We start from the raw sequence: 23,101 nt of genomic DNA, 5'->3' as shown, positions 1-23,101 counted from the left end.
TCGGATAATTTACATATTTAATTACAATAAATGTACAAATTCAACAAAGTCCGTTGTTGCTTGTCCTATTGCGTCGTGATACCGCCTTCCACACTACTGGGTACAGGAACTCTAGGGCCCAAGGGTTGTTTCCCTTTTACGCACCACTCGGAACGGGCTGACTCACTTCAAGGCACTGGGTGGCCTTTTCACACCGTCTCTAAGTAGACTTATACCATGGATAGATGGAACCTGCTCCAACATACATATACAAGTTTTATTGATAAGCGTTTGTGGCTTGACACAAATACATACTTCACTCATTATCAAACTTGTGGATAATGTACACGTCTTAGATAAGACTAATTACACAAACGAGTTGTTTAAACTATACATACAACTCTTACACAAATGCAATATTACGAATTGCTACTACACGGACACACTTTTATGAAGAAAATTGTACACCATACTTGGAAATATTCAAATACGTGTTACTATACATAGAAATACAATTATAAACGAAACATACATGCTTAAAATGATGAGAAATGTGATAACTAGATGTTTTAGGACAAAATGAACGCAGAATGAAAATAAGAAAGATAAAATTATAAACATAAACCTTACCTCAGAAAAGCTGGACCATTACATACGGTAAATACAGAAGAAGCCCTGCAAGTAATACTAGTACTCGGTGTTATTATAATTTCTAATTACAAAACATATCGACATGTATGTAAGAGGGGTTAAAGCTTCCTTCTCTCTGGACTGCCGTGTCCAAACTATCTTGCACGGACTCGCGGGTTTTAAGGTCCAGTGAATTGAGGTTCAGTAAAGGATATTTACAATGATAACCTGACTAAAACGAAGGGGCTCCACACGGGATACTCACATAAAATTAAGATACTGCAACAAAATTATAATATGGGGATTTTAATGTGACAGCGACGGCTGTGGACACTATTTTCTAAAGGAAAATCACCCTTGAAATGGCCAATTTGAGGATTTTTCTGTTAAAAATACAGAAATGCATCACATTAATGACGTCTTATTTGCAGAATGGTAATTCGTTGAACCATATTCTTTCCTGATTTATCACAGTCATATACTTGATTAATATTTTAGCTACTTTGAAGACTTTTTGATGACATTACATTTCTATGGCACAATATACATGTAGCTAAAACCATACCTTCTTCTTTATTGAAAGTAATACAACATAGATTGACATCGTCCACAAATTTTTCGATTAACCTACGTTCATTTTTTGATTATAAGGTCATTTAGACCATACATGTAATATTTACGAAATGCTGTCTTTGCAGGGGGCTGTTTAAATACTTGAAACATCAAGTAATTAATAAGTAGCATGCTTCGCTTTTTAAAAAAAAAGATTGTACTGATGCATAGCAAACCCTTGAAGTGAAAATAAGTCAGGACCTATATATGTAAACACAATTAGCTGGTAATTTTCAAGTAATTGAAATCTACTACATAAACAAGGAAGTTGATGATAGAAAAGCTGAAACCACCCTTTTGTCATAAAATTTTAGTTCTTTATTAACTACAAATAGTTCCGTGTATCTCATTAAATATCAACCAAAACAGTTTTGTCCTCTCAATTTGAAAAAAAAGTCTTTGTGTTTAATATTGTTATTACTTGTTCAAAATTGTAGGCAAGAGTAAATTGCATAATTTTCAATTGAAATTTGCAAGGAACATAAGTTTCATTTACGACTTTACATAATGTACAATGATTTCTATTCCAGAGTTGAAAAATGATAATGCAGCGTTATGATTTATCGGTTCTCATTCCTTTGGGACATGTAAAGTCTCCACCAAAACAACTGATTCACACTGAAGGGAACGTGAAGGAACTTCTCAGTGTAAGGGGACATGAATTAAATTTGCAGAGCTGGAATCATGGTAACAGCAATATTGTTTTTATAAATAATTATTTTCCACAAAACTATGCATTTTTAATTTATAGGTTTGCACACCTTATCCTTATTAAGCCAGAAAAAATCGTTTTGTGCAAAACAGAAAATTACTTAACGCAGAACCAATGTCGTCTAACATATGTTTAGCCTGTGATAGATCCATTATTACGTCATAATTGATTTAATTTTACCTTTTCCCATTCTTTTCATTCATGTCCAGTTCACTTTATCAATTCAATATTGTCGACATCGCAATAACGACAATGTTGAAACTATATTGTAATTAGATAGTGGACATCGCAATGAAAACAATGTTAATGCAATATCGCTTTTATATCGTCTATATTGATACCGGTATTATTTTCATTGTGATTGATTGATTGATTGTATATTGTTTAACGTCCCTCTTGAGAATTTTTCACTCATATGGAGACGTCACCGTATGCCGGTGAAGGGTTTCAAATTTAGACCTATACTCGGCACTCAGGGCCATTGAGCAGTGAGGGTTCTTTATTGTGCCAACGCCTACCGTGACACAGGACATACGTTTTTAAGGTCATATCCGAAAGACCCGTGACTTTCACTTCTAGTGCCGAGCGCTTGGCTAAGGAACAGTCACTACCTTTTTTTACGTCTTAGGTATGATGCAGCGCCGCGAACGAGAATCGATCGGGCATTGTGAATGAAAATAAAATACGAAACTTATATAAATTGATTATATGCGTTAAATGTGTTGTCAACGATTTTACCAAGTTAGATAAACGTAAAAGGAAACGTAATGTTTACATGATGTCGACTTCATTTATGCCAATAAAAATATGTGAACAAGAAAATAAGAATGCAGTATTCACAAAATATCTACTCATTATCGAACAACATGTCTGTGTCTACGTGTGTGAACAAGATTTTAAAAACAGGCAATGATGACACGATATTGACCAACATTGCGTTGTCGACAATGTGAACAATGTTTCCAGAAAAATAAGGAGGCATTGTTGACTCAATGTCGACTCGATATCGATCAACATTTCTATGTCGACGACGTGAACGATGTAAACAAGAAAAATAAGGAGTGCAATGTTGACACGATGTCGACTCGATATCGACAAATATTGCAATGTCGACGATGTGAACGATGTAAACAAGGACAATGTTGACACAATGTCGACTCGATATCAACCAACGTTGCAATGTCGACGATTTGAACTATGTAAACAAGAAAAATAAGAAGGAAAAATGAATGTTGACACAATGTCGACTCGATATCAATCAACATGACAATGTCGACGATATTAACAATGTAAACAAGAAAAATAATAAGGGCAATTTGACACAATGTCGACTCGATATCGATAAACATTGCAATGTCGACGATGTGCACGGTGTTAACATCAGAAAACGGGAAGACAATGTTTACATGTTGTGCATGGACTCATTATCGTTTAACAATGTAATATATAGAGAGATAAACAAAGGTATTATCCAACATTGTCATGTTGAATATGTTATGATATTAGGATGACTGGTATTTCACTCCGATGTCGACAATATCGAAAAACATCGTGCAATGGACATACCTCGTTCTTTTCAGCTTAAAAAAATTTATAAAATAAAGCATTTTGAAATTCAGGGAATTCAATTAAAAATCAAATCAAAATAAATTTACTTATCATATTCAATTTATATATTTTCGGTCATAAAGCTAAATTGCTTAAAATAATTCTTAAATGAAGTCCATAGGCACCTTTTATTTACTATTCATGTACAGTGTATATTGACAAATCCAGGACTTCCTGGTGTGATGAAATTACACAACTTATTGTGATAATATGAATAACACGCAATTATTTTGAAAGATTTCTAAAATTTTAAATAATAATTATCAAATAGGTCAGAGTTAAAGATGTGTTTAGGATTATGTATGAAGAGCGATATATGGTAAGTGTCTCAATTGGCCCCTTAAACTGAATATCTTAATTTTACTTTATATATAGCTTTAATTTGAACAGCTATATATGCGACCTTTATTGGTCATTTTCATTTTGATTAAAATGCCGTTATTTTAGAAATATGACATCATAAAAATCACGTTTTCCCGCCATTTTAGCATATTTTGTGTAAAATTGCTTATTTTCAAGCAGTTTTTCTTCCAGAAAATATAGAGCGCAGCCTAGAACAAGATTTATATTTTTACCAAAGATGTATCTATCTAATACTAATTAGTGACAGAACGTATGTTCTACTCTGCGCTGTATGTTTCCCATAAGAAACAAAACATCGAGAAAAGGGCATATTTTTGGCTTTTTTGCTAGATAGCAAAAATAGCATTATTTCTAATGTCATTTACAGCTAGTGAGTGCATATCAATGTGAAAAATATAATGGAAATATTTCTAATATAATCTCTTCTACAAAATAAATATCAATTAAACATATCTTAATGTCATTCTAAAATGTAGATTTTAAGGGGGCCAAAATTGGCTCTTATCATATATACTCCTTTGTAATTTCTCTCATGACATCAAGTGCATTCCTTTCAATATTGTGTATTTTTAATGGTTTGTATTTGATAACAATTTTCCAATCGAATATGATCTTTATGAATTAAAATAATATACGATTCTCGATAAACATTTACATTGTCAATTTGATGGTAACCCCAAGCAGTCATTTAATAATTAAAATGTGTAAGTGCAGAAATGTCAAGAATAGAAGCTAAATATCATTAGCTTGCGGGGAAAAGTAAATATTTTAATCATTTTTTTGTAATCATTTGAGCATGCTTTTCATTGCATTAAAGATTGAAAACATTATGTTAAAGACATCTGAAAAAAAATATTTACAAATTTAGTGTAGAAAAGGGACTGAAAAATATACGTATGGTTCATTTGACTGTATTTTTTCATAGTTGATCCATAATTTATAGCAATTGAATTAAAAAGATTTTATTCTTCAGTAACATTGCTTAATACTGCTCAGTCAATAAAGTCTAAAAACGACAATTTTTGAAAAGTATTTATGTGATTTTTTTCATAATCTCGTCAGGGCTAGTCTTCCTAAAAAATACAGCAAGAGTGTAATCGCAGTATGCAATAACCATCCGAAGTTTCACAGGTTGCACTATATTTGATAACAAGGAAATAAAATATTTGCTTTAACAGACTGATAAGCGAGTGCTGATGTATCATTTTGAAAAGTTTGAAAATCTTGTGACAAAAACTTTTCCAACATAATTCTGCCTTATAATGAAGAGTGTTATTTTGTTTTTAATCAAATTAATTTATGACAATTTTTTGGAAAGTCTCCAAGTGTACTGTTTCAAAATTTTCAACTAAAATGAAAGAAACTGTGACACTTTAAAAAGAAATACTTTGTTTGATGGAAATCATACAGAGCAAAGTCATTATACTACAAAGGGAAAAGCTTATGAATACGTTTGAATGTAATGCTGGTTTTGTTTGTTTGTTTTTAATTTTTTTTAAATCTCTCTCGAGAATACATGTATTTCACTCTTATTGAGACGCTACCATTTTTCGATGGAGTGCTGCCAAATTTGTCCTATACTTGGCACTCTGCGCTTTGATCAGTGTGGAATCTTTTTCGTGCAACCAACTTCTTTAAGACGGGACCTCGGTATATTCGGTAGGTTATTGTTAAAACGTTGGTCAGTAACAACTTCTCTGGGGAAAATGGTGCTAATACAGTCCCTGAAACGTTCTACTTTCCCACCTGAATGGTGAACGAACGGTAAGTGAACGATGTGCGAACGCTGAACGCAACTTGGTGAACGATGTGTGAAAGGTGAACGGTGAGTGAACGCAGAACGCAAACGGAGCGCAGACGCTAGCGAAAAGTGTACGGTGAACGCAAGATGAACGATTTATTTGGAATGCCTTCGATCTTTTCCTTGCATTGAAATTATTCTATTATTCTATAATTCTTATTTCAGGTGCTTTAATATAAATAAACAATAGATAAATAAATAAATAATTAATTAAATAAATAATTGAATAAATAAATAAATAATAAAAAAAAACATGTTTTCGGTACATATATATATATCTATGTTTTAAATCGATATTTTTATAACACGATTTTTAATTGCTATAAAACAAGTGTATTTGTTACTGAACGCGTGTAGTTTAAATATAAAATTAATCTATTTAAATAGTAAATGTTCTTATTCCTTTCACCAATAAAATAATGAGGACTTTATAAGATAAAACGTCTACTTAAAGAATGATTTATGCCGAAGGCAAAGAATCACTTAGTACTTCCAAGAATTTTTAATATTTTTCCCTATCATTTCTAGATCTGATTTTTGCATTCCTGCAGGAAAAATAAATAAATAATGGAAATATATACTTGGAAGGATTAAGTATTAAATTGAATTTGAAACATATCCCTTGCCAATTTAAAATACTACTATCGGCACAAGTGTATTCAATATTTTTAATGACTGTTTGATGTTGGTGTTTAAGACTGATTTTCTTGTGTTACAAAACATATTAAATTTTATTAAAATATGTTGAAAATACTCAAGAAGAATTTTATTTCGGGAGAAAAGGCTCCGGGCGGGGGGAGGGGGATCTTAATTATACTTAATGGCAAACATATATTTAGATACGATGAAGGAAGGAATTTTTCTTCTCTAATAATAGACTATTTTAATCAGTTGTGCTTTTTTAATTAGCTCTAAAGTTATTTAATTAGCTGAATATTTGTAGTACTGTTCATAATTCTCAGACCTACGTGTAGTTTAAAAACGTATTGCTGTAGAAATAATTATTTTGTGTATTCTTGTCTTGTAAAAGACTTGGAATAATTATTATACATCCATTAATGATTTGTCGTCTTTAACATTACAACAAATTGTTACCGCGTGTGAAGCATTTGTACATTGCCCTTTTTAAATTAAATATTTTAACATCGTTCTACATACATGTAGGTTCTTAATGTATTATTTCCAAGGAAAATTTCATCAATTAATAACAGCTGAGTTATACTTATAGAAATATAAATGTCGTAAATAATTTTTGCAATGAAATAATTATTCTTCAAACATGATATCTAAGTTATTGAATTTAAAAACGTGTAAATCCTAACCATAAAAAAGATAAGTCCTTTCACCTCGAAGTTCCGAATGACAATGAAGACTGAACGATAATTGAGCGATGACCGCAAGGTGAACGCAAAGTAAACGGAACGAAGAGCGAATGGTGAACGTTTTGTGAACGGTGAACGCAATACTGTGAACGGAGAGCGAACGGTGAACGCGCGCGGAACAAACGGTGAACGAACGGTGAACGAACGATGAGCGAACGCAAAAATGGGAAAGTAGAACGTTTCAGGGACTGTACCATCTCATGTTTTTGAGATAAAGCCCTCCAGTTTTTAACACATTTTTAATGTGATAGTGTATCAATATACATGTACATGTAGAATTAAATAGTAAACCTATAATTGGAGAGCTATATCTTGGAAACTGCAGACAATATTCGTACCTTCAGTGTATTTTCACAGAAGTAGTAATTAAGCACTAGTATCCTAGCCTCAAAATATCAAACACCATGGCTTATTAAAGAAATCTGATCTCTGATTTCGAACCGAGTTCTTGAATCAAATCACGTTTAATTGCAAATTGCAAGCTGCATTTCGAAATCTGATTGTCCATTTATGAAGCAACATATACGGAAATGATTTGCAACTGAAACTCATGCACATGCAATTAAAAATATACCTTTTTTATCCAATTGAATATGCAGTGCAAATTAGATGAACTTTGGCCTAGAAATTTGTCTAACTTACCGCCTATGTTTTTTAAAAAGATCTCCAAATAGAATAGGATTTACGAGTTTAAACACCCCTTCCCATTTTTTAAAAATTGTCTGAGGTTTTTATTATGTAAATTGAGCTTTCTTCTCTCTGACTCCCCAAACTCAAACTACTTTTTAAAACAAAATTTATGTTTTTGATTTGAGGAATGAAAAATGGCGTGATAAATCTGTAGCAATATGACATTTACAAGAAAATTCTTGACTGTATTATAATAAACCCATCAAAAGTATCATTAAAATCTTGTAAAAAAAACTCTTCTGTTCTGTATAATTGTCTTTGTGTTCACGAAATCAATGGATAAATATTCAGTTGCATATGCAGTAAAACAGATTTAATCCAACTATATGTAACACAATTGTTAGTCATGTTAAGAATGGTGGTTGAGAGATTATGATATTGAATCTTTGATAATTGCGCTCAAAGTCAAGTGAGTTTGTTGATTGACGGAAGCAAGTCACTACATTGAGAGTTTTAAGGAAGGTTACATGGAAAGGGAAAAAGTTATTATTCATATATTTATATCGACTGCATATTTATTTTTTCATATCGACAATACTTTCTTGGAATAATTAAATATCTTGTTTTGATCGATATCTGAAATTATTGACTGAGGATTCCTTTTATCTCAAAACAAGTCTTCATTTTCTCCAACACATGAAAAAAATACAATACAATTTAATCTCAGCGTTGATATGTTTCTTTTCAATTGATGTGGAAAAATCTAAGATATTCACAAGGGGAAACAAATTCCTTTAAAAATGGTATAGGAAGGGATTCTTCTTGTATTTCTTGTATATAAAAAAAATGTTTACAGATTCAAGAAGACAATATCACTAAGTGATGGAATCATTTAAATTGAATTCGACCAAATTTTAAAAAGTAGCAATGCCAGGTCAAAGTCATAAATAATCTTTTCCCTGGACATTAAGAATAAATTTAAATACTTGCCAAACATGAGATACATACATCTTTTCAAAAGATTTAGTGTTTTCTTCTTGCATAAAATTATATTATCTTGCAGAGTCTCTAAGATGATATTGCCAAATTGGATATTGTCTGATCCTAATTTTCTCTACTTTTCTTAGTGCGTTAGGGTGTTTTAATATTTGAATGCTTTTTATTCTTCGGATATATAATATTTTATTTAAGTATATCATAATGTGGTCATATAATTGTACAAAATTATACAAAAAACAAGTGTTCTAAGAAAGGGAAGAAAACGTTTTACGGATTATGTGCTAAAATCTGAACATATATTGGAAGCTTTAAAAGCTGATATAATTATAGTTTGTTTGTAAAATCATATTAAATTGATATTCGTATTTTAGAATTTTAGCCCCCCATTATTAATTAAAATCTACATTTGAAAAAAAAAAGATCATCAAGTCTTTAAATCAGGTGACATAACAGTTTTAGGTGTTATCCGGCATTTTCAGGGTTTATAATGAAACCTATTAATTTGTTACATGATAGGACAATCCATTCAAAATATTTTATAACTTAATTGATGTTGAATCTTTATTCAATTATATGAATGACTGCGAAGAATGAAGACAAGAAGGAATCTGATAAAATTATCATGAAAATTCTAATAATAATATTTGAAATTTATAATCGTGAAGACCAAGGTACTATTCCATGAGAAGAAGTGTGTGTGTGTGTGTGTGTGTGTGAGTGTGTGAGAGGGTGTGTGTGTGTGTGTGAGGGTGAGGGTGTGTGTGTTTGTGTGTACGTGGGAAATGTATTTGTGATTTTGATATTCTTTAAAATATGTGCTATTGTCGTTTTATGTTATGATAGACTAAACACATTTTAAATAGAAAATTGTTACTTTAAAACAAAGCCCTGCTTCGCTTTTTCATACAATAATTTACTTTTCTTTAATAAAATTATAAACGTGAAGATGGTAACAAAATGCAATTTGAGGGTAATGAACAAAAATTAAGTTGGATTCATGTCATCATTATATGCAAACTGAAGTCTTCTGTTTTCATAAGCTGTGTACAAATTATTATTTGCTGCCACAACGTTTTTAAGATATATTTTTATAAGATTTACTATATACAGCCATTCATTATTACGTCTGAGACAACCATTTTTGGTCACATATGATTTACATATTTACGTTATATTCACATTGTAACGTCACAAATATGGAACAAAACATTATATTCATATGCTATTCATGGAACAATTGTACGACGATATGTGTGACAAGTTTTATTCTGATTTGAATTGTTTTGAATTGTTGTTTTTTTTTTTTAAATGTAATAGTGATCACCTCTCGTTTGTTCAACAACCTTAAATAAAAAAAAATAAATAAAAATAATAAAGTAAATAAAAAAAAGCAATTGATTTTAATTTGCCTAAAAATTCATGAGTTATTGAAACTCACATGTCAAATGTTCATTATATTCAATGTCTCCCTGGAGCATGCACCTGTCACATCATTGATTTTCCAAAATTACATGTACTTGATCAGTAAGTTTAACCTTCCAGTAAGAATAGCAGTATTATTCAATCCTTCAGCTTGGACATTTCAAACACTATTACATGTATAAGATGGTGCCACAGTTGTTCAAGGACGACAGATGTTCATAAGAGAGTCCATTTTATTGGGTGATTGTAATTCTATTTATGTAAATAGTGTAAATCATTAATGCATATTTTGAAATACGCATGCTCGGCTTTAATGTCGGCATTTTGGGAAAAAACTCAGTCTGTGAATAGATTTTCTGTGCAATAAGAGTTTCGTTGTGTTATTAAATAACTCTGACCTTTCTTGTTTTGATATGAAGTTTGTTTAGTTATTGTGTAACGTATACTTTAAAGTTGTAAACAAATTTTTGCTACAACTGGCAGGGTTAAACAAAATAAAAAAAAATAAGACAAAAGGACATGCGCATGCGCCCGTGAGAAGGAACAATTATAAACTTTAAATTGACTAAAAGACAGAACAAGAAGTTTCTTAAAGATTGAATTAAAATCTATCGATTTTAATTTTTCAATGGCTGTAGGTGACTTTTTTCCCTTGCCTAGGCTCAATACGTGAGTAAAAAGTATAATACATTATTAACACGTGACTTGTAACTCTCGATTCCCGCCTACATTTTGGAATCATTGATTTAAAAAAGTAGCAATTTGGCCTCAAATTTTTGTTTAATACAAAGAACAGTTCGATGGTAATTGATGAATTGTCTTAATACCAGCGCTAAACAGTAAATTATCCATAGTCCAGCTCTTGAAAATGTGGGTTATTGTTCATTATATTCGGAGTTTCAAGCATCACCAGGTTTTGAAATAATCTTGGATTTGATTAAATATTCATTTAATCTTTTATGTTTGAGGCAAATAAATTAAACAAAAATATATCAATAAAATATGTTTCAGTTGTAAATCGCTTTGAAATTGGTAGGAAATAAACATTTTTATCGTTTTTGTCAATATGTGACCCTTGTGTCACACAAAAAGCTTTGGAATGAATTTGTAAAATATCATTCCATATTTCTTGTAAAAAGGAATTTTCGTAACATGGGGGCATGTTTAAAAATTATTTTCTATTTCCCGTTTGCCGTTGATTTCTTTAGTGAAAACAAGTTTTACTTAAGTTTAAGAGTTATCTCTCTTTTTTTTCAAATAAATAATGTTTTATGAAAATCCATATTATTATCTATAAAAAAAAAACATTAAAAATTCATCGAGTGTGTTTAACTTTTGAATATTGACTTGGAGGTAGGCGGGAGAACAATACTATCGTTCGCAGTTCTTTAACATGTTTGACTACAATTCATAAAAAGGCATTTTTTCAAAAGAACTTCCTGGAATCAGGTTGTTTTGGAAGACCTTCGAAAAAGTAAAAGAAAGCTAAACCTTAAATTTTAAAGAATTTTCCTTGCATAAGTTACAATTCACAGTTGTACTATGGGTAATTTTTGAAATGACTTAATCAGACTATTTTTTGATATCTTTTGCTGAAATAATTTAAAATAACCACTTAACTGTTAATATTTTTTGTATTGGATTTAATCATCCTTTTCTTTTTGGTTTTTTGAAATAGAATGCCGAAAAATGATAGCTGTGATTATTAAGAACTTCAAAAGTTAAAAAAAAATATGCAATGTTTATTGTTTAAAAAGGGACTTAGGTGTTTAAATATACTGAACATTCAGCCATTACATATCCGTTAAATTCATTCCGTTCCACTGAATTTTAGACTTAATATAGGCCGGAAACCACAATTATTGCGGAAAACCATTATTTGTGAACTTAAAAATGTTCTGTTGTTTTGTTTTGGAACAAATGTAAATCATAACAAGTATGTATTAAAGTTTTCTTTTTTCTGTTTTTATTTAAGATGAAGATGACGTTACTGAGATGTCAGATTATGAACTTTCTAGTGACTTCGAAGGATTCTTGACACCGAGTTCAACATTGGTAAATTAAAACTTACTCTAAAATCGCTGAGAGTAACATTTTTTAATTGCATAATGAAAAATAGAATTTCTTCAAGGCAGGGATTATAATTTTTACCTAACAAATTTAAACTTTAAGAGCCATTCTCTGTAATGACTTGAACTTTTATATAGGAGCTGTGGCACGCATAGTCTCAGAATTTCTCCAAACTCTCTATGATAAAAGTCTTTGATACCCTAAACTGAAATCAGGCAAAAATTGGTTGCTATGTTTTATAGTTACCATGGCAACATGTCTTAAAGTTCGAAAAATGGCATTTTTTAACATGTTTAGAGCCCCATAATTAACATTTGCGGCAAAGCAAACAATTGGCAATGACTGTTTCCAAACGTTGAAGGTCAGATCAGGGATTGACATTAACGGTTGTCCGATTGCCCGGGACAAGTAAATCATCAGTTCGGGCAAGTGAAATCATCGTTGTACTTGTCCGATCGGGCAAGAGGATATTTCTGATAGAAACGTTTTTGTTAATCTTACATTAGTTTATAAACAAAACAATGACTTGAACAGTTGATTTCCCCCAAAAACGTGACATTGTTTTTGCATTCGGAATCCCTCGGTAACGTTTCTGGATCATACCTTATTTAGAAATAGGGTTAGTTATGACAACTTATTATGAACTTACGATACATTCTTACGATATATATATAACAGAATAGTTTATTTAATCACTTACAGAATATAAAGAACACCAGTTGTTCTCGGTATTGATGTATCTTGATTCAAAACATGATAACTGTTTTCCTTTTAGTTGACCTTAATCGCTTGGGGGGGGGGAGGGGTAAATTTTCAAAAAAAAAAAGAAAAAAAAAAGAAAAGGAAATTTAATATCATTAGTGCATTGCTGTACGTGTGTTTACAGGATAGTAAATCACAGGAAAGTTGTTTGCAGTTAAGTTTAAAATAGAAATTAGTTTGTTAACTCTGTCATATTTACAGTATCAAATTAAGATACAGTAACTGATATTTTTTTCTTTAAAATTTTTGGGCAACCAAGTTTTGCGTTCGGACAAGTCAAAATTGTAGTTCACTTGCCCGAAGGAAAAGTGAATATAAAAGTTAATGTCAATCCCTGCAGATGTCTCAAATGCATGACAAACATGTTTGGTAAATCAACTATTACATACGTTACTATGATAACAAAGTATTCAAAAGTAAAAAAAAATATTCATTGAATTTTATGAAGTCATACACGTAAAAATAAAAAGCAATTATAGGATGAAATGTAACCAAATGATAGAAAAAAGAGCCTTGAAACATATACCAAAAACAAAATATGATATTTCATTTTGGTTGGCAATGGTTGCCAAGGTTTTTTTTATACCACAGAGAGACTTCAAAGTAACACTCTGTATCTTTAAATCTAATCCTATCTTTTAAAAAAGCACATTTTCTCATAACTAATTATCAATTTTGGAAGACGTTGGTGTGCTCCTAGTTTTCCCATTTGAAAAAATTCAGATTAGATTCTTTAAATAGAGCGTTGCTATGGAAATAAGCAGAAAATATATGCTTAAAAACCTGAAACATCTTTTCTGTCCTTGGATACTTACCATTAAATGTAGATTCCCAAAACTTTTATGATTGATATTTATTAACAGCTAACCTGAATTTTAATTTTAAGTATCATCCAATCTCTAAGTGGATGCAAGAAGTTGACACACAGGGTTTAATATTGATATAAAGTTCACAAAATCGAACATTTTCCCTTCTTGGTAACCATAGTGTTGTTTTCTTCATCAAATTTTATCAATATATGACATTCAACTTCAGTTCTAACAGATAAGTACGATTCAAGCTGAGTCCTTTAATTTGTTTCTTGATTATATGGCAATTTAAATCTTAATGCAGCGAAAAAAAATTCACTTTTTAGTACTAGTACTTTGTTTCCATGGTAACACTGCAAAGTAGCGATTATACCCAATAATTCTTATGGTTTTGGTGTTGTAAGGTCCTAAGGATGCATATTTGCCAATCTTGAATTTTCCTGTTTTTCCTCAAAACAGTAGCATTAACCCAAACTTAGTTACTGTTTTTGCATGGTTACACTGTGTTACCATGGCAACCATAAAAGTTATTTATAGAATAATATTGCTTATACTTAGATACTTAAGGTCAAACATTTTCATTGTTTTTCTTAAGAATTTGATTGAGTTTGAGCATGTAACACCTACCATTAGTGAATACGGAAGGTTTTTCAGCATATTTCAGCATTTTAAATGTATTCCAAATGTAACCTTGGTTACCACTTACTTAGAGATATATTCTAAACAGTTTCTTTACAGTATACGTGACATCAAGATGTCATGTTTTTGTGAGAATGATTTGTTTGCTTTTTCTAGTTTTTATTAAGCCACAGTCAACATTTAAAGTAGCTGAAAATCTCGATTTTTAATTTTTCCGGCTGTTGCCATAGCAACCGAGACACATAGCAACGAAATTTTGTTTGATATTTGTTTCTGGTGTCATGTACTAAGTATGGGTGAAGTTTCATCAAAATCGGTGACCATGCGTGGCAACGAAGTTTAAGTGGTTACAGAGAATGGCTATTAAGATCTAAGGAGATACGTGTATGCAACTTTGATCAACTTTGACTTTGATATTTACTTTGATCAATATAGATACTAGATAGAATTATATATGAAATGATTTTTTACAGACAAAATGAAAGATATACAAGATGACGTAAGCTTTTCCTCGTCTATATTCCTTATAAGAATACAATTGTATTTTTATTCTAATTTACGAATCGTTATATTTCCAAATTCATTTTAGATTTAAAAGTATTCACTGAGTACGGTCACTCTCTCCAAAGAGATAGATATTGACAAATAACATTATTTCGTCATACTTAGACTAATCTACTTCGTACCAGCTGTAACGTTTTTGTTTTAGCACTGTCTACTTGTATGATACGAACAAAAATCTCAAAACTTGAAATGTGTCCGTCGTCCAATTAAAAAAACTCGAGTCCTGGATAAAATAATCTAACATAGATCCTGGATGTATTTTTAACAAATGACCGGAAGCACTTCATTCAACCTACACTAAAATTACTGGCAAACAAAAATAGTTTACTTTGTCTCAGCATATGTCTTTCGATAGTCTCAAAATACCTGCCGAAAAATTTTACGTTAATATCGTAATTATTAAAATCGTTGTGCCCAAAAGTGATGCTGAAATTTTCAAGAGTGCAACGTCATGTTCGTACATTTTGAAATTTCAATATTTTTTGGAGATCTGTAAAACAAATAATAATAGTTTATGTTGAGAATAAAGATTTTCCTGAAAATAGTTTTAGGAGTGCAATAATTGATGTTTTGGTCCCAAGCCTGAAAAAAATATAAGCATTATATGATGTTCTTCTTTTTTTCTTTCTGGATAAAACATTTTCTTTCAAATAGATATATCAAAAAGAGGATCTATCTGAGATTCAAATTTATATTTGTATGGTTAATAGTGCAGTTTTCTTTATTTAATGACAGAAACACTTCGATTCATGCTTAGAAATATTCATTGATTAATAACGATCTCATTTTTCGGGAAAACTCACTTACTTTGCTTTTCGCTAAAATTTCCACTCATACGATGTGTTATAAGCAGTTGATTTTTTATCTTTAAAAAAGTCCGTTGATTTGATTTTTAATAAACCCTTCAATACTTATCTATATATAATTAAATCTTGATCTTGAATTCGGTAAATTATAATTCTTTGGTTGAATAAATCTTGGTAAAAAGGTAGCCTTTACTAGTTTTAATAACTGTTTTTAATAATTGACGTATTTGAAGACGGATGTTGCCCTTGTAACTGAAAATAGCATATTCCTTAAAATTCTATTTTTTGTCTGAGAAGACTTTTTCATAAGTAGTGCAGTAGACTAAGAAACACATTTTCTTACTATAAGAACACACCAGGAGAGCTGCACTGTACAAACCTGTAGTTTAAATAAGGAAAGTTAAATTTGGCAATATTTGGTAATCAATTACTTGAACAATTTTCCGATAGATTAACTGTAAACTTCTGAAAATGAAATTGTTAAAATACAAGTTTATTATTCTTTAAGAACCTGTTTAAGACTTTGTTTTTACGCTACGGGCAACAATCTTTAGCGGTAAAACAATCATGACTCTTCGAATCAAATTCAAAATGACGACAAAATACAATTTATGAGTATTGTAAAGGTATATATATTATAATTTAACCATACACAGAGACATAAGGGTAGTCAAGGGAATCGGTCTTGCAATCAATCTAACACACGATGTCTCTTATGATCCATTACTATCTTATGTAAATCAACAGTTAGGTCTACAACACAGATATTCGCACCAAACTTTAATCTGTCCTTTTGAAACGTTTAAATAGTCTTCTTCAAAAGGTAAAAAAGACCATTTTTTGAAAGTAGGCTCGGGTTTGAGATTATGGATTCTGCAAATAGGTTTTGTAAAACCCGAACATTTATGTGGGAAAAAATGCAGCTATAACAATTCGTCTTTCCCTTAACCTTGAACATGCCAGTAAAGGAATTGTCGCGGTTAACATTAAATTTTACCTTGTAATATCATTAATCACAAAGGGTCCAGTTTTGTATATCACCACATTTCAAGACTTCACCTTGTATTTTCTACCAATATACATTGATATAGCTTCAAAACTCTTTAATTACAAAAAAATGACCTAGATATCGAGTGTCTGAAGCATATAATCCTCCATTATGTTCATGTCCTCCATCGTGTTCATGTTGTTCTTCACCCGTTAACTATGAAACTATGTTAAAAAGTTTTTAAACGTGATTACTTTAATTAACTTTTCTATCATTAACTTCCCTAACTTATGCAGCAGTATACCTTCATCACCTGCGAACGGATTTTATATATCTCAAATGATTTGATATGCAAGACATACTCTACAAATGAATAATTTTTGCAACGAGGAAAATTATTGACCAACAAGTTAATAAAACAAGAATATCAGCAATTTCTATCAACATCATCATTTGGAAAGTTTTATGCTCGATACAATGACACTTTCAGCAGATATAACTTTTCATCGAGTCAAATACTGATTGACATGTTTCACAAATTGTTAGTCCATTATTTATACATTGAATTGACGATGGAATTTTTCATCTGAATTTGTAATGTTTTGAAGGCCCGTGTCATTTCTGCTCCTCTTTTGTATTGTTTTATGGAATTTTGATCATCATTTCTTTTCGTTATCTCCATATGTTTCATCATAAATCTTTCTGCGCTCGAGATCACAATTTTTTAAAAATGCCTATGCAATGTACATGTAAATGTGCGAAAAAGTGAGATGCCCTTTGAAGCATCGTATCTCTGAAAAGAAAGCTGTATTTTTTCAGAATCATGAGAAAGCTCCAAATCTTTGCATACTCATTTATAATATGCAATTATATATATTTAGTTTTATATCACGCAAATGGTGCGCTTACAATACAACTTGTCTGTGGACTTTTTAAACAGCCTTCGTACTTATAACAAAAATACCCAGCAAAGTATCTTTTATAGATCAGCAATTATCAAACTTCTGCGGTTCTTATTTATTTAGCATTGTATCAATGCAATTTTGATTGATTAATTGTATGTTAAAAAAGATCCCTCTCGAGAGTTTTTCACTCAAATTTCTTATACTGGGCACTAAAGGTCATTGAGCAATGAAGATCTTTTTCCTGCAAGAACCCTTTTGCAACACTTGACCTCGGTTTATATGACTTCCCTCGAAAGACCAGACTCCACGTCCGACGGTGGAAGCTAGTCGAACCTGCGATGTATAGAATGAATCTTACTTCACTACTGTAGAGCAGCCGTTCTAAACACTGTTGACAACGTCATTGTATCAACCATAGAACTTCACTGATATTGTTTTGTCCGTGTCATTGTTACCTTTTTCAAGTTCATTGGGATACATCGTATTCACATATGAATGGAGACATCTGCATTGATATAAGAAACATGTATGTCGAGTTAAGAGCCTTTGCAAATGTTTTTCTCCTCTCATGTAGCCTTTTTAAAAAACATTCTGCCTCCTTTTAATGTTAGCTTACAAATTCCATTCAATTCCATATGATATTCGCAAAAATATATATAAAAGGTGCATGAACACAGATTTGAAGTTAATATTTTCTGTATAATATTACAACTTATCTATTTTAATAGCATTTCACACAAAAACATATTAAAAACCATATTTCATCTAAAATTTTACAATTTTTAGTTTTATTCTTAATACTTAGGAATAGTGGCAATATTGTTGCAGTACCGTTAAGGCTAGCTATGAAAAATCAACAGAAAAAAGACGTGCAAAAACGTGCACTTTTTAAAACAGAATTTATTTTCATAAAACATAATATTGATTATACGTAGGAATTCTGACACAAAAATAATTTTTAAACGAACTGATTATTTTAAACCATTCATTCATATTGTTCGGATTCCTTTGGCATTTCAAGGACAGTACATGGAGAGTCAAATTACCTTGAAAGTTCTCCAAATTACGCGAATGCAAATTCAATGTTACGCCTCACTATATACAAAACAGAAACAAAGTTCAATTTCTTTTTATTAATACATTTGACTGTCTTTTTGTAATATTTGATTTGTATTTGAAATTAGTTTCATGTACGCTACTAAAATTGTGTGTTGAATATGAAAACATTATTTAGAAGTAAATTTTGATCACATTAGATTTTTTATATGCATATAATCAAAGGAAGTTTTAAATTTAAGAATTAAATAAAATGTTCTTTACTGTTTTTGTGAAATTGAAAGGTATACACTTATTTTCCTTGTCCCCTTATCGACATGTTTATTTGTAAAGCTTTTTTATAAGTCGTATGCCTTGTCCTTCATTCCTATGCAGATTCATAAGATCGTTGAAATCTTATCGAAAATGTATTGAAACATGCTTAAATAATGTGTTGCATTTTTAGGACGAAGACTGGTCTATAAAAAAAGTTGAAAAGAAGATATGTGGTGAGATTTTTTCAAAGAAAAAATGTTTAAAATTGATTTTTGTTTATAATACAACTTGTATAAATTTTAAAAAGCATACTCTGGAGCACTAACGTTTTAAGGTATACTTTAAAACTTAAAATTAGTTCTGTACGTTTCATATTAATACAAACGGAAAGCAATACTTTAGGGTTATTGAACTTATATCGGTGAATATTGGTTCTCGTTGGCTGTACAAATGCACGAGATTGCGAGTGCATGTGTACAGCCAACGAGAACCAATATTCACCAATAAAAGTTCACTGATTCCTTTATTATATAGCTAAAGCGTATCCTCATAATTTATGATATTTATTAAACTAAAAAACCTCAAAATAAATATATTTTTAGTATTGGTATTCAAATTAACGCCTGTCCTGCAAGTGTTCAATATCGCATCATTCAGATTACCCTAATGAACGTTACGACTTGCTTAACTACAGTACCAACCGAATACAACCTAACAGAAATCGAACCCTGAGTTTATCCCGGGTTCGCTTCCCGGGTTCATTCGGATTCCGCTTCGAGTTCATTCAGAAATTTGGGACAGCTCTGGGTGCACCTTTGCTGCGATCTGAGTTCGCTCCGCGTTCATTCGGGGTAAGGTCTGGGTACGCTAGAGCGATACCCGGCTTTCGCTTTCTGGGATGAAGCGGACCCCGCTTTAATTTTGCCACCAGTAGGTCCCTTATATATTCCAATAATGAAACTGTGGAAGCAGTCTTTTATTTTTGCGGCGATCGATACTTGTACACTTGTATACAGAGACATTATGGAGATCATTGATTATTTTTCCAAAATTCAACTGTAGATTCGACGTAGAATTATAATTGATTCTTTGTTTTCGGAATGTCGATTTCGGGAAATTCCAAGTTATTGTACAGCGGGTTATTTGACATTTATTTTACTTTATTTATAAAGTGAAAACAAGAACAGAAGAGAAAGAAAAAAGGTGTTAAATTGATTTTTAATGTATCGAATGGTGTACAAGTGAAACTGTCGAAAACATCTAAACAACATACCTTTCAAAATCATGCGTTATATAGATTAAAGTTTTATTTGACTTGTTATTCTTAATGTTTTTTTAAAATCGTATTTTAAATGTTTGACAAACACATGTATTGTGATATCTATATAAATTAACCTACTGTACACGTAATATATTTTATTTCACTTAAAGTAGTTACACATTGAAAGTTCGTAATAGATATTGACTGGACATTTATAAAAAAGTTTAAATCAGATCTATAGTGCGCCAAGAATTAAGGAGATTATGGTTTTTATCAGAATGAGAAAAAATAAAATGACAAATGATAATGGTTCTCCCGATAAGAATATCTTAATTTACCCCAACTCTGTTGATTTTTCGTAAAATCCTTGTTTTCGATCGGTTGAAGTCTGTCACGTAAATAGGGTGGATTACATATACCCGAGGCCTGTTCAGCAGAGCAAACGTTCACCAGCGCTCGCCAAAATCCCTTTTACATACAATAGAAATGTTCGCGAGCACTCATGAGCGTTCGCTCTGCTAAACAGGCAGCGGGTCAGTTGTAAATCTTCACCCGGTCAATTGTAAATCTATACCCAGGCTTAGTATTACGTAACAAAAACAACGTGAGGCCATAATAGACACAGTATAAGCGTGCTGAAACATGTAGCAGAGAAACACATTTAATAAACCACAGATAATAAGTAAAAGTTTCATTGGTGGGGTAAATTCATTAGATAGTCTTTTAGTGACAAGGTACGGGACGATACCTGGTTAGTAAATTCCATAACTGACTCGGCCCCGCCTCGTTAGTTGTGAAATTTACTAAGCAGGTATCATCCTGTACCCTGTCACTAAAAGACTATGTGATATTAGATATGTAGACACTTAGAGGGGTAATACAGAAATATTTCCGTATTACCCCTATAAGTGTCTACATAACGAATTTATCCCGCTTCAAACAAATTTGTAAATTACTGATTGGATCAATCACATGACGCCCTGAAATTTTCCGTATTACGTCGCCGTCAAGGAGTAATAGGAAATCGGCACGCGATTCCGTTCCAAGCATTGCTATTGTAAATAATAATGAGGGCTGTTATTGGATTGAAACATGCTATTTCCATAATGTGCACATAGATTTTTTTAATATTTAAGAATTTACGTCGGGCCTTCAGCGGGATAAATTCGTAACACAGTCAGATAGTGACGTAATACGGAATCATACAGGGTTTGAAATAGAAATCCATATCGGGACTCGGCTTCGCCTCGCCCAATACGAATTTCCATTTCACATCCTGTATGATTCCGTCTTAGGTCACTTACTGACAGAGGTTGAAGTCTGTCACGCACTCAAAATATAAAATTACTTAGTATTCTTTTACTTATTTTAAGTAATATGATAACTTAATATGATTGTTATTTACTGACTATGATTGAGTATTACTATAAATTACTAAGTAATTGATCAATTACATAAAATTCCTAATTTTAAGTAAATTAATTACTTAAAGTATATTAAAATTCACTCAAAAATTAATTTAAGTAATTTTCAGTAAAAAAAAAATTACTTAGATTTTCATTATCGCCCATGAAAATATTTTTAATAATACAAAATATTAATAAAATGTTAATAAACAATTCTGCCTCAGAAAGTTTCTGTAACAATTAAATAACTTAAACATTAAGAGAAATAAAAATCTCAATTTACACCGTTTAAAGTAACTTAGTATAAATGTTTTAGATAAACTATTATAGATAATTAATGAAAATATAAGCAATCGAAACTAGAAATCAACATCCTCACGGCAATATAGATAACACAAGTTGACTATTAAATAGTCCTTCTTTTTTTTAAAATCTGTAAGGTCAGACATGAGAATTTGATCGGTCATCTTTTTAATCAGAGGAATAGTACACCTGGCCCCGAGACCATAAACTGAGAATAGACTTAAGTCAAAATTCACTTATCAATTTTGCTTAAAATTTTGCAATTTTAAATAACATTTAAATTCAAACATATTTTGAAAATTTTGTTTCATTATCAAAATTATTTCAAAAGTTATACTGGATTGAAATTTTGACTTAAGTCTGTTCTCAGTTTATGGTCTTGGGACCTGGGTCCGCCGTCATAAAACTTTGAGAAATCTCCAAAAAAATTTTCCAACTCAACTCTTGAGAATTACTCAGCTGAGAATTTGAGAATGAACGAGTTCAAGGTAAAATAAACTAGAAAAAAAAATTCATGTAACATCCTACCTGAAAAATTAAAATATATTGCTTTAAGGTAAGTCACTCGTCAGCTTTTTAGAAAAGTTCACGCAGAAGCTTTTACTTCAAAACTACTTATTAAAATTCAATTTTTATAACATTTTTAAATTCAACAATGTTAATTTTTTAACATTCAATGAAAAAACTGCTCAAAAATCTACAAAGAAGCAAGATTTATGAGGGAATATTTCTTTTGGTGGAAGAATATTTAGCAGAAAACTCTGCAAATCTGCACATTTATAAAATTTAATGTAATGGAAATTTAGCCTCACATACTTTTACTCGGAGAATATTTTCCGTTTTGATATTGCTAAAAATATTAAATATAGGTCTTAATATATATTTTTAGACTAAGTTTGACACCTTCCTCTAACAAACTTTTCCAAAAACTGAAAATATATTAAAAAAGTCAAGGTCAAATTTATACCATTTTTTGCCTGAAAATCACATATTTTGACAAATATTTCAAAATTAACATCACTGACCCCACCTTTTTCTTTCATTATTTTAAACTACTCAATGCTTGTGACTGATCAGCACTCAAGTCGTAAAAAGTTTGATATAAGAAAATTTTTTATTGCCTATAAAGTTTTTTAATA

At 31.0% G+C, this 23,101-nt stretch overlaps 1 protein-coding gene across 2 annotated transcripts in view; it reads left to right on the top strand.

The window, feature by feature from the left end:
• The first annotated feature begins 1,754 nt into the window (after positions 1-1,754).
• LOC134247525 (uncharacterized) overlaps positions 1,755-23,101 on the top strand; it is a 64,849-nt gene continuing 43,502 nt past the window's right edge. For both annotated transcript variants that reach the window (XM_062729875.1, XM_062729874.1), the window contains exons 1-3: positions 1,755-1,908; positions 12,114-12,193; positions 19,183-19,225. In XM_062729875.1, coding sequence (XP_062585859.1) covers positions 1,761-1,908; positions 12,114-12,193; positions 19,183-19,225 — 271 coding nt within the window. In that variant the 5' untranslated portion in view covers positions 1,755-1,760. The remainder of the gene's footprint in view (positions 1,909-12,113; positions 12,194-19,182; positions 19,226-23,101) is intronic.

This window comes from Saccostrea cucullata, unplaced genomic scaffold (genome assembly GCF_032062105.1).
Source record: "Saccostrea cucullata isolate Sc308-1 unplaced genomic scaffold, CSIRO_AGI_Scuc_v1 ctg2072, whole genome shotgun sequence".
In the NCBI taxonomy this organism is placed as follows: Eukaryota; Metazoa; Mollusca; class Bivalvia; order Ostreida; family Ostreidae; genus Saccostrea; species Saccostrea cuccullata.
Note: the sequence above shows the minus strand (reverse complement) of the source record. Positions and strands in the feature narration are given on the sequence as shown.